At 34.1% G+C, this 17,451-nt stretch overlaps 3 protein-coding genes across 3 annotated transcripts; 2 read left to right on the top strand and 1 right to left on the bottom strand.

Annotated features, from left to right (window-relative positions):
- Nucleotides 1–1,383: 1,383 nt before the first annotated feature.
- LOC136061362 (protein SMALL AUXIN UP-REGULATED RNA 12-like) lies at nucleotides 1,384–2,257 on the bottom strand. The gene has a single exon (XM_065759711.1). It carries the CDS (start codon nucleotides 1,966–1,968, stop codon nucleotides 1,510–1,512), a length of 459 nt encoding a protein of 152 aa, XP_065615783.1. The 5' UTR covers nucleotides 1,969–2,257; the 3' UTR covers nucleotides 1,384–1,509.
- A 6,863-nt stretch (nucleotides 2,258–9,120) lies between these two features.
- On the top strand, nucleotides 9,121–12,428 carry LOC112022315 (probable ribosome-binding factor A, chloroplastic). The gene is made up of 4 exons (XM_065759697.1): nucleotides 9,121–9,300; nucleotides 10,239–10,412; nucleotides 11,489–11,626; nucleotides 12,363–12,428. The coding sequence occupies exons 1-4, from the start codon at nucleotides 9,121–9,123 to the stop codon at nucleotides 12,426–12,428; spliced, it is 558 nt and encodes a 185-aa protein (XP_065615769.1).
- LOC112029802 (probable galactinol--sucrose galactosyltransferase 5) lies at nucleotides 11,651–16,542 on the top strand. Its single transcript, XM_065759696.1, is given in 5 exon segments — nucleotides 11,651–11,698; nucleotides 12,363–14,169; nucleotides 14,171–14,504; nucleotides 15,371–15,548; nucleotides 16,250–16,542. Coding segments are annotated over 4 exon segments (1,491 nt in total). The 5' UTR covers nucleotides 11,651–11,698; nucleotides 12,363–13,483.
- The last annotated feature ends 909 nt before the right edge of the window (nucleotides 16,543–17,451 follow it).

Here is a 17,451-nt window from a genome sequence, read left to right as displayed (position 1 = left end):
GAGGAAAGAGTGCTGTTTGAGTTGGACAAAATTACAAGATTATGCTTCTTTCTTCTTCTTCATGTACATGACAAATTCTTCACCTAAGGGAATCTAACTCACAATCACAACAATCACATATTATATGTGTGTGATATTGCATGCACAAAGCTACTTATTTCTCTTACCACATAACCGATTTTTAGTTTTTAGTTTTTATTCGGTACTATTATTTGAACTTCTACCTTTGGATACCCAAAATATAGTCATTTTACTAACTCATAAACAGAAAACTACTAACGATTCGGTCTTAAATTTTTTTGGTTGGATGAATGAGTTTGATCTCAACATGATATAATCTTTTAAAATCATCTTTTGTAATATATAATCATCTTTGTTGTATTACCATATGACCATGTCGTTGAGATCTTAAATTCTTAATGCCAAATATCCCAAAGGTTTAGTGCAGTATGTGTGATACTAGAAGAACAATACAATTTTATTTTCAATTTTCAAGTACTTTGATATGATTTGATCAAATTCTGTCTGTATTTGCAATGCAAAACCCACATGCTATTCAAACTCTAAATCTAACTTGAATCGGCCCACCTTAATTTCATGTGTAAGTTTCTAACAAATAAAAATAAAATCAAAAAATAATTTAATGATACACAATTTTCAGAGAGACTTAATTCATTTCAGATGCCAATCAAGGCAAAAGAAAGAAGTTCCTGCTAATCATTTCCATTTAAATAATTAAGCATTTAATTAGATACAGAAAATGACTATGATGCACTACCTATAAGTATATAAATCCCACCTAGCAACTTGGTGGATGACATGTACAACACAACACATTATTATTAGCTGTTTAAAGTTGATTATAGTATAGACTATAGAGGTCTTATTATAAGAAGAGACTTCTAAAGCGTGCATTAGTTTTTTTTTTTTTTTTTTTTTTTTTTGAGTGAAATCTTTTCCATCTTTATTTCTCACACTACACTTGGGGTAATTCTTAATTAATATTACACCATTTAATAACGTTTTATTAAGCATCATGCATGTTTGATGCGATGATCATTCAACAAGTACAAATTTTATTCATAATGATTTTTATTATGAGTTATGATTCAGTCACAAACTATTTTATAATATTTTTACAAACTATTAATTTAGTTAATTTTTTACTGATTTTCATCTAAACCAACCATTAACATTACTTTTTCATTTATTAATAACCACTCACCATATTATTAGTTTGTAAAATTTTTTTAAAAAAAAAATTGCATATTTAGTATTACTCTTTTGTTATTATATATCAAATCAAAACACTAATTTTATATATATATATATATATAAACAAAATTTCAAATTTACATTCCTTTGAGTCNAAAAAAAAAAAAATTGCAAACCCACGCAAGTAAATATAAAATATGTTAGTGATGAAAAACTCGGGGGAACTCAGCTGAGTCATGAGTTAACCCGGTTCTGACACAGAGTTATAAATATATATTTCACAGATACCTTAGCTCATGAGCAGATTGATTTGGTATCAGCCAACCCATGAAGCAACGGTCGAGATTCACCTAAGAAGTCAAGGTGGGTCCTGATGCCGACGTGGCAGTTGGACGATGACTCGGCGGACGAGATCGTCGACGACGAGCGAGTCACGACTCGGAGGACCTCTTCGAAGAACGACTCGTCGCATGGAATCGTCAGGGGACCCTGGTTGGAAAACCCGTACTCTTCTTCGGCTTGTACGAGGAGCCGCTTGAAGATGGGGTGGTTCAGGTGCGTCGCGCGCACGATGAACCTCTTGCAGCTGGTCCCCACGCAGACCGCCACGTGTCCGGCTGGAACGTCGGTCGGCGAAGGAGGCGCCAGCGCACGCGCCGCCGCGATGCGCGCCTTCTTCCTCCAACGTTGGACCATCTGTCGGATCCGAACAATGTGTCGGATCTTGTTGCTTTTTCCTATCTCTGGTGACATTTTTTTTTTGTTTCTTGGGAGAGAGAGAGAGAGAAAGTGAAGGAAATGAAAAAAGAGTGAGAAAGTGAGTGCGGAGGAGCCAAAGAAATAGGCAACGTTTGTTTGCTTTTTTAGAAAATAAGAAGACAAAGGGTGGAGAGACTGTAAACGAGTGCTAGTTGGTTTTGACAACTTTGTTCAATATAAATATATACACGCACATGGGCTTTGGAGGAAAGAGTGCTGTTTGAGTTGGACAAAATTACAAGACTATGCTTCTTTCTTCTTCTTCTTCATGTACATGACAAATTCTTTACCTAAGGGAATCTAACTCACAATCACAACAATCACATATTATATGTGTGTGATATTGCATGCACAAAACTACTTATTTCTCTTACCACATAACCGATTTTTAGTTTTTAGTTTTTATTCGGTACTATTATTTGAACTTCTACCTTTGGATACCCAAAATATAGTCATTTTACTAACTCATAAACAGAAAACTACTAACGATTCGGTCTTAAATTTTAGTTTTTTAAACAGAAAACTACCAAGTTCATCCCTTAACCACATAGAAACGTGAAAATTCTAATATCCCACTAAATTAGAGATTATTGTATTACATATAAGGCTGAAAACGAGCAAGCCGAGTCAAGTATTAAAAATTCAAACTTATGTATAAAATTATTACAAGTGAGGAGAAAGATTGGGGTCAACTTCTTCTTATAAAAAATATCAATCAATTAATGACACTAAATTATAAAACTTTTGGACAACTTATTTCACAAATTATTGTAAAATAGTCTATAATTATGTTTAATCTATACTACTATTTAAGGACTTTTAGTTTGTAAAATTTTTTTTAAAAAAAAATTGCATATTTAGTATTACTCTTTTGTTATTATATATCAAATCAAAACACTAATTTTATATATATATATATATAAACAAAATTTCAAATTTACATTCCTTTGAGTCAAAGGTAAGAAATTTTATGGTTGAACTAACTTAAGAGGGAATCTATATCAAACATAAAAATGGGGATCTGTAATTACCTTTGACTATCAATACAGGTGAAATGACAACAATGACAGTACAGCAGCTTGATCTCAATCAAGGGCATGGAATTAGCAGTACTGTGCTCCAACGGCAAGTTACAACAACAGCTTTGTTCAATTTATTGTTTCCATCAATGTTCAACTAGGCAACAAAATTAAAGATGAAAGGGACAGATCCAAAAAAAAAAAAATTAATTGCATTTACTTTCTGATTACTGGATTTCATGTCTCCTCAGGATCTTATTAGCACAGTAAGCCTGATTAAAGTACAAAATATTGTAAGATTTAAGGAATATTTGCTGGGACCTGCTGCTCATGGATTGATTAGATTGGCTAATATAGATAATAGATCTAATAATAATTTTTGGGATCAAAATTTTTTGAAGTACTCCAAGGTTAAAAGTGATCTTGCTGGTAGCCACTATGATACATTTAATATTAAACCTAGGCAAGAAAAAAGGTAATCACAGATTCAGAATGGCCTACCTAATTCAATGCCTTCCACTAATTGCGGCATTCAACGGCTTCCAAGAGGTTAAGGAATAAGCCCATTCAATTGGACCAAAGGCCTTCTGACTTGTTGGTACTAGGCATGTACAAGTACAACACTCTCCACATGATGGGCCAAGTGACTAAAGTGAGGAGACTTGGTTCTAATCATAATGAAAACCTGGACCAAAATAAAGCTACATTTTTATTTTTATTTTGATTGAAAATAAAGCTACATGTAGTTTGTTCTCTCTAAGGACAAATTCTGGGTACATCTGATTCGATGATGCAAACTGTACATCACTAATTATTTTTGTACATGCTATGTTATACTATGTTGTGTAAATTCCGACTTTTAGTTATAACTGTGAAATGTCTCGTGCACACCGTATGTAACTGTCACCACTTTTCGAATATATATATGATTATATGCTTTTAAATACAACTGCTTGAGCAAATCTTGGGTCCACTCCAATGCACTAGACCCAAACTAAGTACCAACTGCTCCTATGGCCTTATTCACCTTATCTTGGCTGATGTTGTCTAGAATTAAGAACATAAGAGAGGTTACCTAATGACCTTCTAGACTTGTCTTGAGGAAAATAATCAGCCTCATCTATGGTTTGACTTTGATTCACTAGAGATAAATGCCACTATTTGGAATGGTCAAAGAACCAGAAAATAGAGTGGTTATCAGTTTTTTGGTTCAGCCGGAGTCAAACTAATGGTTTGACTAGTAATGTCATAAATAATTTAATTAATAATTATGTGATCAAAAAAATAAAACAAAAATAAATTAACTCATAATATTTATTAAAAATTTATCCAAGGCATATAAATAATTTTAAGTGAGTTTTTCACACCTTATAATACTAATAAGATTATAAATAATTATATTAACATTGTGAAAAAATATTATTTTAATAACAACTTTGTCTTTATATGTTTTACAATGTAATTGAGAATCAGAAGGAATTAATTGGACTCCAAAATTAAATTGAAGCTTTTTTTTAATAAAAAAAAAAAAAAAAGCTATTTTAATGTTTTGCTAGGTTCTTATTTTTATGTAATTAGTATATCTTTTAACAAAACGCAATTTACTTGTTTATTATTTGTCATTGTTTTCCACATGGTGTGCATAACATATTTGTTAATTGCTTTAAGGAAAGACATGTATGAAGCCAATCAAAACAATCAATCCTAGTTCGTGCTATGGTTTCTCAGGATTGGTTGTTTTTAGATAGGCTAGTGTATTTGAACATGAGTTCATTCATTGTATTTGAGTTATTATTGTATTGGGCTTACTTTTGTACTTGAGATTTTGTCATGGATTGATAAAGGGGGAGATTGTTAGGGTCATGTGTTTTGGTATTGTCAACCATGACAAATTATGGGTCTTTTATTGAGTTTTGATATGTCTTAAAGTTGTAATTGAAGACCAAGTTAAAGACACAAAGTTTGCTTAAGAAAATCACATTTTCAGCATGTACCTCGATAGCAACTCTCAATAGAAGCTAGAAACTTACTGTCTCCTTAATCGAAGCTCAATTTATCGAGATTTTGTTCATGATATAAGCTCGATAGCAACTCGATCTATCGAGTTTCACAGATCAGCAAAAATCAGCAACGTGAAAAATTCCATAACTTATTCGTTTGAAGCCTGAATTAAGATCCATTTGAACTGGTATTTAAAGGACATCATAAGCCATTTATTAGAAAGCTTTTTAGAGAGAGAAACACTTCGTTTATGTGGCTAGAGTTTTGTAACTAAGTTTTCTCTATTTCACCAAACCAAAGAGTTTCAAAGTAGATTTAAAGATTTCATTGGTGAAGAAACTGAAGTCATAGCAAACACCACAGACTTGCTACTATGAACCAAGCTTTCAAGAGGTTCTTGAAGTTAGTTGGAGGTTCCAATTGTGATTGTGGGTAGAGCTGTAAGTTCATCTACTGGGATTATAGAGTCTAAGGACAAAGGTTTTGTACTATATCTAAAACTTCTCTTTATTATAATGGATTGCTTTTTGGGAAAATTTCCCTCAGATTTTTTACTGTGAAACTAGTTTGTTTTATTAGTTTTCCTAGGTTATCAATCTTGTCTTATTTACTATTTCGCTGTATATGATTTTAACTTGATATTGATGTTTGTTTATTTGAATAAGGTTTATTCATAATATATTTTTGAGAGATAATTACAACATGCTCTTAACTTCACAGCTCGAACTCTTTCCCCCCTAGACCCCCAAGTACTTTGTGTATAGGAAGATACCAATTTAGCTACAAGGTCTTTAGAATAATATATTTAATTAATAACTTGGGTTTAAAACTTGTTAGTTCTATCAACCGGAGTCTAAATTTTTCAACGTGTTAAAATATAAATTATTCAATCTTTAGAGCAAATAAATATTTAATATAATTGAGCGTACTTTCTTATATTACATCATGCATCATGGTATCGTACAAAGAGATTGTTTAGGACCGTCTGAAATTTTCAAAGTGATCTTGCTGGTAGCCACTATGATACATTTAATATTAAACCTAGGCAAGAAAAAAGGTAATCAGAATGGCCTACCTAAGTCAATGCCCTCCACTAATTGCGGCATTCAACAGCTTCCAAGAGGTTAAGGAATAAAATAAAGCTATGATGGGTTTGGTATTGTTTGTAACAAGCCCATTCAATTGGACCAAGGGCCTTCTGACTTGTTGGTACTTGGTATGTACAAGTACAACACCCTCCATACGATGGGCCAAGTGACTAAAGTGAGGAGGCTAGGTTCTAATCATAATGAAAACCAGGACCAGAAAAAGCTACAATTTTTTTTTTTTTTTTTTAATTATTGAAAATAAAGCTACATATAGTTTGATCTTTCTAAGGACAAATTCTAGGCACATCTGATTGAATGACGCAAACTGTACATGTACATCACTAATTATTGTTGTATATGCTATGGTATACACCGTCCTACAAACTCTAGCTTTTAGTTATAATTGTAAAACACGATTTCAACTGTATGTCTCATACATACAATATGTAACTGTCGCCACTTTTCAAACATATATATGATTATGTGATTTTGGATACAACAGCTTGAGCAAATCTTGGGTCTACTCCAGTGCATTGGACCCAAACCAAGTACCAACTACTCCTATGGTCTTATTAACCTTATCTTGGTTGATGTTGTCTAGAATTGAGAACATAAGAGAGGTTACCTATTGACCTTCTAGACTTGTCTTGGGGACAATAATCAGCTTCATTTATGATTTGACTTTGAGTCACGAGGAGATAAATGTCAAGAGAGGGTGCGGTACGATGCGGTTTGTGCAGTTTTCTTATTATAAAACTGCAAACCGCACTGCACCATGCGGTGTGGTGCAGTGTACTATTACTTGAGGTGCGGTTATGCCATTTTGCAGGTAATTTTGGTGCGATTTTTACAGTTTATGCGGTTCATACTCTCATTTAGTCATTAATTTCTATGCCTGCCTAAGACTAAAACCATAAGAGAAACCAAAGGGCAGCAGATACCATCGGTGAAGGCAACTAGCCACTGCAACTGAGAGATCACGATTGCAACGCTGACCTTCATGTCCAGATCGACAAGTTCAAGTCCAGTTTTTCATTACCGATGTCATTGTTGATGAACTACGATGCACGGTACGAATACAAGTATTGGTACAAGGATACAATATGTTGAGATATGATAATTATTTAATTAACAAGTTGCTAATCTGTACGATGCACAGAAAAGTTATTGACTAAAAAAAAAATCCAACAATGAGTAAATAAATATTTTGCTAGTTAATATTTTTTTTAAATGAAGAAATATTTAATTTCTATGCTTTTCCATAGTTTAAAAGTGTTGTATAACATAGAATGTGAGTTGCAAGTGTATAGTTACTGGAACCTACAAAGTAATTTACAATTCTTAAATTAATAAAACAAAACTCTCAATAGTTATATATATACACACACTCAAAACTAATATAAACTGCAAAAATATAAACAAAGACCATAATATGAGAAAGACACACCAAACTTCAAATTTGAGTAGCAATATGACTTTCTCGTAGTAATAATAATATAGACAATTCAAAATATGGAACAATATCAAAATTATAATACCTAATTACATTGTCTTTTATGTTGAATCCCAATAGTTATATATATATTAAAAATTCTGTAGCAAAATAAATTTTAAATGTGTGAATAATACCGTGAGACCCATTTTTAATGAAAAAGTTGCTGAAAAGTGAGGTTTGTGGGTTTTATGAACAATGCATGAGACCCACTGGTGTGCATTGTTCATACAGAAAAGTCAACAATCATGGCTAAAAAAAAAAAAAAAGTGCAAACGAAGGACGTGGGAAGTGCAAAATGCACTTCCCAAACGCTCACTAAGAGATGAATACTTGGAAGGGCCGTTGTTCAACTTCATCATTGTTCGAAGACTTGTAGTGGGAAGTATATGTGCCCATATCTACAACTGGAAGCTTCTCTCCAAGCAAAAACATCTCTTTGGAGACATCATTCGGAATAGTATAGGGGAGTCTTCACCTGTCGTCATCAAATTCTTGGGAAGCGCCTGGAATGGACGTATCAATGTCTTCTTTTCCTTTCACCATTTCTTTGTTTTGATCCTTCTCAGCAGGCAAAAAGATGCAAAGAGTTTTCTCATTTGTACCACTCTTAAATAGGATCTTCTCCTAGGAAGGCACTTCTTCATCAATGCAAATGTCTTTCACAACAGTTGAGAGAGGGATAGGTTTGCTAGGGTTTTGAGGTGGGAAGAAAGGAGTTATAACATGAGTCTCTCTCTCTCTCTCTCTCTCTCTCTCTCTCTCTCTCTTTTTAGTCTAAAAAAATATAAATTAAAAATGCTGATGTGAAAAATTGTAGAAGTTTCAGAGGCTTCAGTTATATATATATAATAATAATATATATAAATTAATATTTATTTTTAGTTATATTTAAATAATTTTAATATATAATTTTTTTTTTTAGGTAATAATAATATATATAAATTAATATTTATTTTTAGTTATATTTAAATAATTTTAATATATAATTTTTTTTTTTAGGTTTTAAAATTAAGTAACTAATCTTTTTTTTTGAGAGGAATTAGTAAATTAAGTAACTAATCATGTTTGAAAAACTAGTGCACATAAGTAGTCCCAAAAAAAAAAAAAAAAAACTAGTGTACAACATTTTTTAAGAATTGAGTAGGCCCATTGATACAATACAATAGATAATCCATATTTCTCCTTTGTCATGGTCTCTCCAAAACCCCCCTCAGTCAGAAAGAAAGTCCAACTCCAAACTCAAAATCCCAAAGGGCCAAAACCCATTTGAACAAAATTAAATTTTATTTAAGGAAAAAAGAAGAAGCCCAACAACATTAGCAGCAACAAATAGGAGGAAGAGAAGGTAGGATTGAGTACAGCAATGCCACACTTAGTCTTTCACTCCTACCACCACCACCCACCAATTCCTCCACCACCACCACTTTTATCTCATCCCCATCCTCCATTCCTCAGAACCCAGAATCCAACGGCCTGGATTCACTCGGCAAGGCCCATGGGCCTACTCTCTTTGCAACCCAGAATTGGCTCAACCGTAAGGTGCATGGCTAACCCAAGGAGAGTGAAGATGGTGGCCAAGCAAATCAGAAGAGAGCTCTCTGATATGCTCCTCACTGACAAGGTCTTGCAGTATGCTATTCTTCCTGAAGCTTCTTTGGGAGCTGATAGGTACCTTTCTTCCCTCACCACCATTAGCGATGTTGAAGTCTCTGGGGATTTGCAGGTACTCCATGCTTGTTTCCCATTTGTGTTTTTTTCTGGGTATTCTTTGAATTTGAGTTTTAAGTTTTTTGTGGGTTGTGATAAAGTTTGGATTTTTGGGTTGTTTATGTGGTTCATTGAGTTGCCAAGTTCTGATTTTTATTGTCAGGATAGTGTACATTTGTGGATTTGCTAAAAAATAAAATGTTTAATTTTTCCTTGTGTTGAGACCCTTAATTTGTATTGGAGTCATTTGGGCTATTGGGGGATGATAGAGTTCTTAGGTGAGGGGGGAGAAGTGAATAATTTCAATTATGCTTTGATTAATTGTGATAAATTTAACTAAATGAAGTTACTGGGTTTGTTTTGGGAGGAAGCTGTAAGATTGGGGTTGAAGTAGAAAAGATTGAGGTAAAATGTGATGAATATTTATACCTACTCTTACTGCTAGATCAGTCATGCTTCTTGTTTGAATATAGAGGGCAATTGATTACTGTGGAGAGATAACAGTAATTGGAAATAGCTGGCTTGCAACATTTAGTTTTTTTCTCTCCTTGATATTTAATCAGTCAACATATACAAAAAGATGTGTAGCTGAGTCATACATTGGTTGTGTCATCTTTATTTCTTTTGCTAAATACATACTTATAGAATAGTCAGGAATGGTCATTTAGCAGATATAGGCTGCAATCATTTTGATCTAATAGATGCTGAAGTCCTTTTATGTGTTAGCTGTTATAGTTTATTTCCATGTAATATGTAATATCCCATTGCTTCCTGAGGGGTGCATATTTCAGTGAAGAAAAAAGGATAATTTTGCTTCCTGTATGCATTGCTCATTCAGAGGATTAGAAACTGAATTTAACAGCTCTCCTGTTTCAGCATCAGTGATGCTGCTTTTCATTACGTAAAATCTTTATGGTTGCATTAGAAATTAATGGTTTTTTTCTATTTTAATAGGTGGTTAAAGTATATATATCCGTCTTCGGTGATGAAAGAGGAAAGGATCTTGCCATTGCTGGTTTGAAGTCAAAAGCTAAGTATGTCCGAAGTGAGTTGGGGAGACGTATGAAGCTGCGGCTGACCCCTGAGATACGATTTTTAGAAGATGAGTCTTTAGAGAGAGGAAGCAGGGTAAAAACTTTTGATAACATTGTTTTTATATGATCCTGAAGACAATTTATAGTTTCCTCTTGCATTTTTCTTCTGATTTTTAGTCACAATTTCAAGACTTATGTTTCTTCGTAGAAAGTTTCATTAGCATCAAGTTTCACACAGATTTTTTTTTTTTTTTTTTAAATTTATAAACAAGTTTCACACAGTTAGTCATAAGTTAACCTTGAGTCTATACTTCCACATAAAGATTGTCACAGATGTTTTGTGATGCCCCAATTTGATTGATTGTGTAATATGTGCGGGTGTGTGATGAGTCCCACATCAGGTATTTACTGGGTAGATCTGGGCTTTATTAACAACTACAAGGAGTCTCAATTGTAATTAGTCATTTTGAGGTATAGCACAGATGTGGTTAGCGCTTTTCCTTGGGTCATTACATGTTTAATATCTTATTTTTGCTTAGGTTACTTAGGCCATTAAGTTTTGTATAATGGCACAGGCATAAGCAAAGAATGTAAATTTAAATGTTCTTGAAAGATGTTTCATATAGACTCAGTCAGGTGTATTGGTAGCAATTTTATGCACATCATTTTATCTAAGGCCAGGCCTCCTTTATTAGATAATCTTTTGGTCAATAAGCTAATTGATTTTTGTTGACCGTCTTGTAATTGGTTTCCTTTGTGCATGCCTGTATGTGTTACATGTTTTTATTAAGAATGTAGCAAATGATGGCTATAATTATGGATTTGTCTGCTATTACTTAAGCAAATCGTGTTGATAATGGACTACTGTCTCCTCTGCATTCAAGTTTTTAGGCCCCATGCAGTTAATGGACCTTGGGTACCATCCTACCATATAATCCTTGAGTATCCTGACCTATTACTGAGTTCATTTTATACATGCTAAAAAGAAAGGATTCAAAATAAATTTTATCATGATAGGAAGAATCATGGCTGAGCATTTGCCTGTCATCATACTTTCAGTTATCTTTTCAATTATAATTTGGTTGTCATTCTTGAGTTTCAGCAACTTAGAATTACTTTATCTAAATAAGGGTCTTAGCAAATACTAATCCATTGAGTTTGACCTTTCAGGTGATTGCAATATTAGACAGGATAAAGAATGAGAAAGAGCCTCAAGCAAGCGAAGAAGGAGAGCAATTTGATTCATCTGATGCTTCTCAAGAGGACAGAGACTGGGAGGGCGATGACCCTGATGAAGACATCATATATGTAGACTAGTTGCTCCCTAGTTGCTCCACATGTGACCTTTTTAAAGTGGGGTATGCCTTTGCTTGTTCACAGGTTAGTCTATTTTTATGGATTTAGAGCGAGCAGCATCCTGTAGGTATGCTTTAGTTTTAGCTTTACACATACGAAGTGCCCAAAAAAAATAAAAAATCCCTTATGCAATACCACTTCCTCACTAAATGTGAGTTGTAAACTTGAGTGAGTTTGGATGTGCTTTGCTGATTGCTTATTCATTAAAAGTATATAAAAGAGGAGAGGGAATTTTTTTTTTGTGTGAGGCCTGCCAAAATGAGCTCAAAAGGCCCAAAATGCTGGCTTTTTTTGCATTTATCAAATGCACAATTTCAAGATAATTCTGCTTTAGCTTAGTATAACTATGCATCCCCAAGTCTAAGTTTACAACTTATGGCATTGCATACAACTTTGTGATGGTTTGTGAAACAAATTTCTCAACAGTGTCATCCTAAGAGGTTAACAGTATTCTGCATTTGAAACATAGGATATTGCTTCAATGAAACCATTGAATGGGTTAAAGAGGTGTATTATATTATAATGTAGTTTTGATTGGTATATGAATGACTCTCATTTTCACCAGTAATCTGAATGACTCTTGGCTTTTTTGGGACTGGTTGTGACACTGCCATGATATGAACACACGAGGACCCCTGATTATGAGTGACCAAGAATATAAAATCTAACATTGATCTATTTTGTGCAGGGTGAAGACTTAAGCCGTAATGCTCCAGGACAGAAGCAAGTCTTCCCATGCAGCCCCATCATCTGAATTATTTGACTTCAGCCATGTCATACTACGTAATAACCCAAAGTTTTGTGTTGCTGATCTTCTGGAATGGTTCATGTATAATGTGCTCTTTTGATTACCTTGTTTACAATTAGTGCAAGCATTATGTTTTGTAAGTGCTAAGCTTAGGGCATATCAAAGTTGACAGTACCCTTGAATTCAATTTAAATGATCTAATTGTCACAAAATTTCCTGTCTACTTGCCTCCCCACCCCTTCCTCTTTATGCCTTAAAATTTCTTGCTAATTTATAAACTTGAGTGGCCCTGTATTTAAGTCAGGCTTTTGCTTCCTAGCTTTCCAGAAATAGACCTTGTTTATGGTCGAATACGAAACTCAAAATCTGGTTCTAACATTCCTTTGTGAAAACACATGGCCTGGGCATATATCCTTATAATTTGAACGTTTATGTGAGCTTAACTGCCCACTCCTGGTCATGGAGATCAATTTTGGGAGAAAGAGATGTTTTAGTAAAATGACGCCCGGGAAGTTCACTGAAGCTTCTTCAAAGCAGACCTCTTCTATCACTTGGGTATCTTATTTCATCCTTCCAAACTCTTCCCAATGGAATTGAGCTAAAATTTGGAGAACTTTGATCAGGCCACAGCAACTCATGTTCCACAAATTCACTTCCCTCACTACAAATGAACTGCTTCATGTGGGTTACTAGCATCAACAGAAAATTTACCATTAAAAATCAGTCAATTGGGACAACCAAGAGGGCAATATTCTATCATACAGGACCTTTTTCCGAAGTTGAGTAGTGTGTGGAAGCTTATAAACCAAAGACTCAGTCAAGAATTTGCTATGGAAAATGAAAAATGACGCTTGAGCATTCTCTCAGCTAGAATTTGGTGCTGTACTCCAGGTTTTAAAAAAGGTGATGTTAATTGTCAGAACCGGAATCCTTAGATCATCTCTTTGCAGCAATATGTTTATGATGTTCTTACGAATAATAGTCCTCTGCAAATAGAAAGAGGCAAACAAAGCCGTAATTCAAAAGCTAAACCTTGGATCATCAACTTTTCCTCCTCCACTATGATATCACTGAAGTGGGCTGCTCTGCTGATTATGTCAATGTACGAGGGATGGTGCTTTTCCCATGTCATGAGCATATTCAGGTTCAAGGTTTGGTGGACCACACACTGGGTTGGTTCCAATGGTAGAGACCTAGAGAACGAGACCCAGATGGTGATTCTTGAAAGTTCTGATCTGGGTCGTCCTTATGTTCTCCTTCTTCCTCTTTTGGAAGGTCCTTTTAGAGCCTCTATTCAACCCAGTTACGATGATAACTTTGATCTTTGCGTTGAGAGTGGCTCTTCTAAGGCCTTTGGTGACTCATTCATAGGTGTCATGTACATGCATGCTGGTGAGGACCCTTTTCGTTTGGTCAAAGAGGCTATGAAACTTGTGAGGGTTCACTTGGGTACTTTTAAGCTTTTGGAAGAGAGAACCCCACCTGGTATTGTGGACAAATTTGGTTGGTGCGCTTGGGATGCATTCTATCTTTCTGTGCATCCTCAAGGTGTCTTAGAAGGCGTGAAAGGTCTTGTTGACGGTGGATGCCCACCTGGGCTTGTGTTACTTGATGATGGGTGGCAATCAATTGGTCATGATTCTGATCCAATCACACAAGAGGGTATGAATCAAGCTGTTGCTGGTGAACAAATGCCATGTAGGCTCTTGAAGTTTCAAGAGAATTACAAGTTTATAGACTATGTTAGTTCTTAAAAAGTGTGACAATCTCAAGGGTATGGGGGCCTTTGTTAGGGACCTAAAGGGAGAGTTTAAGAGTGTGGACTCTGTTTATGTGTGGCATGCTTTGTGTGGTTATTGGGGTGGGGTTAGGCCCAGTGTGCCTGGATTGCCTGAATCTGTGGTTGTAGAGCCCAAACTCTCGCTGGGGTTGAAGTTGACCATGGAGGATCTGGCGGTAGATAAGATTGTTGACACTGGTGTGGGACTTGTCTTACCGGAGATCGTCGATCAAATGTATGAGGGGCTTCACTCACACTTGGAGGCTGTTGGTATTGATGGTGTCAAAGTTGATGTTATTCATGTAAGTCCTAACTTCTATGCTTTCTTTTTGTTTAATTTTAGAGACAATTATTGGTTTACATTTACATAGAAGTGTATAATATACACATTTGTTTAGTCTACCATGTAAATCTTACATGAATAATACAATATAAACTAGTAATTTTCCTAATTTTATTTTGACTGGAGCAAGACTTTTTAACTTTTTTTTTTTTTTGATAGGGACTTTCTAACTTATTGTCACATAAGATTGCTAGATGTTATATTGTAGGAACTACTTAAGTTTATTTCTATTTCTTATGGAGAAGAGAGGGAGGTAGTTTAAACTTTTCATGAGTAGTGATATTTTTGTTTTACTAGGCATGTCTTTCCGTATGTGCTTATCTATCTTCTTGCAATTATAAGAGTCTTTATCTTTATTCTGTCCATACGTGCCTATCTTATCTATCTTTCTTCTTGCAATTATAAGAGTCCTCATTTTCATTTTGTTCTCATTCTGTTCGTAGGTGCCTATCTTTCTTCTTGCGAGTCCTTTAACTATCTATCTTCATTCTATCCTCAGTTGTCTATCTTCATCCTCGCAATGATAAAATGTGGATATTCTTTTACCTATCTGTCTGTCTTGTTTGAGCATGCTAATGTAGTATCACTATTAAATGATGAAACTTTTTTTCATTAAAAAAAATCCCTACAAAATATTTTCAACCATGATTTTGAATCTTTGATTACCATAGTGATTAATATGTTTAAATGTAATTTACATGGTCCTCTTTAGCTTCTTTTTTTCTTTTTCTTTTTTCTTATATATATATATATATAAATAATATACCTTGTCCTATAATTAACTGTGAATGACTCTAAAATGTTAATAATTTTCATTCTATATAGTTGCTGGAGATGGTATGCGAGAATTATGGTGGCAGAGTTGAGCTTGCAAAAGCATATTACAAAGCCCTCACTGCCTCTGTGAAGAAGCACTTCAATGGAAATGGTGTCATTGCTAGCAGGGAACACTGCAACGATTTCATGTTCCTCGGAACAGAGGCCATATGTCTTGGCCGCGTTGGTATGTCACTGCAATACCATGCCTCGTTGATGTTATGCTATTAAATTTATGAGAACATTTTAGAATATTATTATATACTTTTATTAACCCGTTAAACTTTTTTTTTCCTACCCATAAATGTAATAGTAATAGTAATATATATTACTATTAAATTTATGAAAATGAGATAGTAGCATATGGAAAGAGAATTTTTTTTATTTTTTTATTTTTTTAAGTTGTTAGAGTTGGATGATTTTCACATATGAAATCAAATTATTTTGAGCATAAAACTATTAAAATTACCATGTGTTTATAGCTTGCTACAAAGTTCAGAACTGCTCTCAAAAAAAGGGGGGAAAAAGTTAGGACTTAGAGCCCGTTTGGTACATGTATTTAAAAACTGAAAATTGTTGTTTAAAAAGATTTGTAGAAATATGTGTGGATGAAAAAGTGTGTGGAAGTACGTGCAATGTTGCTTAAAAACTGAAAATAGTTGTTTGAAAACACAAACCAAAAGCATTTTGGGGTGTTTTTGCCTTTTCATTTTGATCCTACAAAGTGTATTTTTATCATAAAACATTGTCTTTTGAAGATGCAATCCAAGATATTTTTAGTCAGCAAAGAAGAAAATAAATTTTTTGGGTCATGTTACAAAGAAACAACATAGACAACCTAATGAGACATTAGTTTTCAATCAACTAATGTTTATGTGTATTACATAGGAGATGATTTTTGGTGCACTGATTCATCTGGTGATTGGCTCTAAGGGTGTGATATGGTGCACTGTGCTTATAATAGCTTGTGGATGGGCAACTTCATTCAACTAGATTGGGACATGTTCCAATCTACTCACCCATGTACTGCTTTCCATGCTGCATCTCGTGCCATTTCTGGTGGTCCTATTTATGTGAGTGACACTGTTGGGAATCACAACTTTGAATTGCTAAAGACCCTATTAGGGGTGGAGCTAGGAGTTTTTGTTTGGGGGGGCCAAATTTTGGTATTAATATATTAGTTTCGAGTTAAGATGGACCATCGTAAACATGCGTAAACGTACATACACAAATATAAATATTAATGTTTTGATACTGGACTAAGTCATAATTTATAAATATATTGTATATAAAATTAGTAACTTTCAAATATTTATATTCGCAAGATAATTTTTTAGGGGAACTTATCATCTTTTAAACTCTAATGAGTATACAAAACTATCTAGTTTGATATTAAACATGTACAAAAAACAAATTAGAAAAAACAAAAACTATCTTGTCTCTATAACTACTAGATCAATTGAGAATTTCTATTGGTTTTTAAAAGCATTATTAGACTAACTCAAACATTTGGGGGGGCCGACTTCTATTTTTGTAGCTAAATATTTAAAGTTTTAATACTTATACATAATATAAAATAATTTTTTTTAAAAATTTTGGCCCCCCCAAGCCATGCTATAGCTCTGCCCCTGGACCCTAGTGTTGCCTAATGGGTCCATTTTGAGGTGTGAGTAGTTTTATATTTGGAATGTTGATATTGTGCAGAAATAAAACTTATGTATTTGTTTTACTTATCTTTGTGTTATTTTGTTTTAGATAGTAATGTTAGGATTTGTATAATTTTAAAATTGTTGAATAAGTATTAATAAGTTTAATTGAGTTCATTCTTGATATAAGTGGTGAATTCAAAATAATGCATTTTACATTAAGTAATTTATTGCATAACTTTCCAAATGACATATACATGTTGTTTTCTATATAAAAATTAAATAATAAAAAAATTCATGTGAAAAATACGGGTCAACCCGACCCGACCCGACCCGCAACCCGATTGACCCGAACCCGATTTTGAACCGCTTAAAGTGACCCGTTTTTNGTACCGATATTGGACAGGTGCGGCCATCGGCGCCGAGACGTGCATACCGCCGAGA

This window comes from Quercus suber, unplaced genomic scaffold, assembly GCF_002906115.3.
Source record: "Quercus suber isolate HL8 unplaced genomic scaffold, Cork oak 2.0 scaffold_339, whole genome shotgun sequence".
NCBI classification, from domain to species: Eukaryota; Viridiplantae; Streptophyta; class Magnoliopsida; order Fagales; family Fagaceae; genus Quercus; species Quercus suber.
The sequence above is the reverse complement of the archived record's forward strand: the minus strand, read 5'-3'. Positions and strand labels throughout refer to the sequence as shown.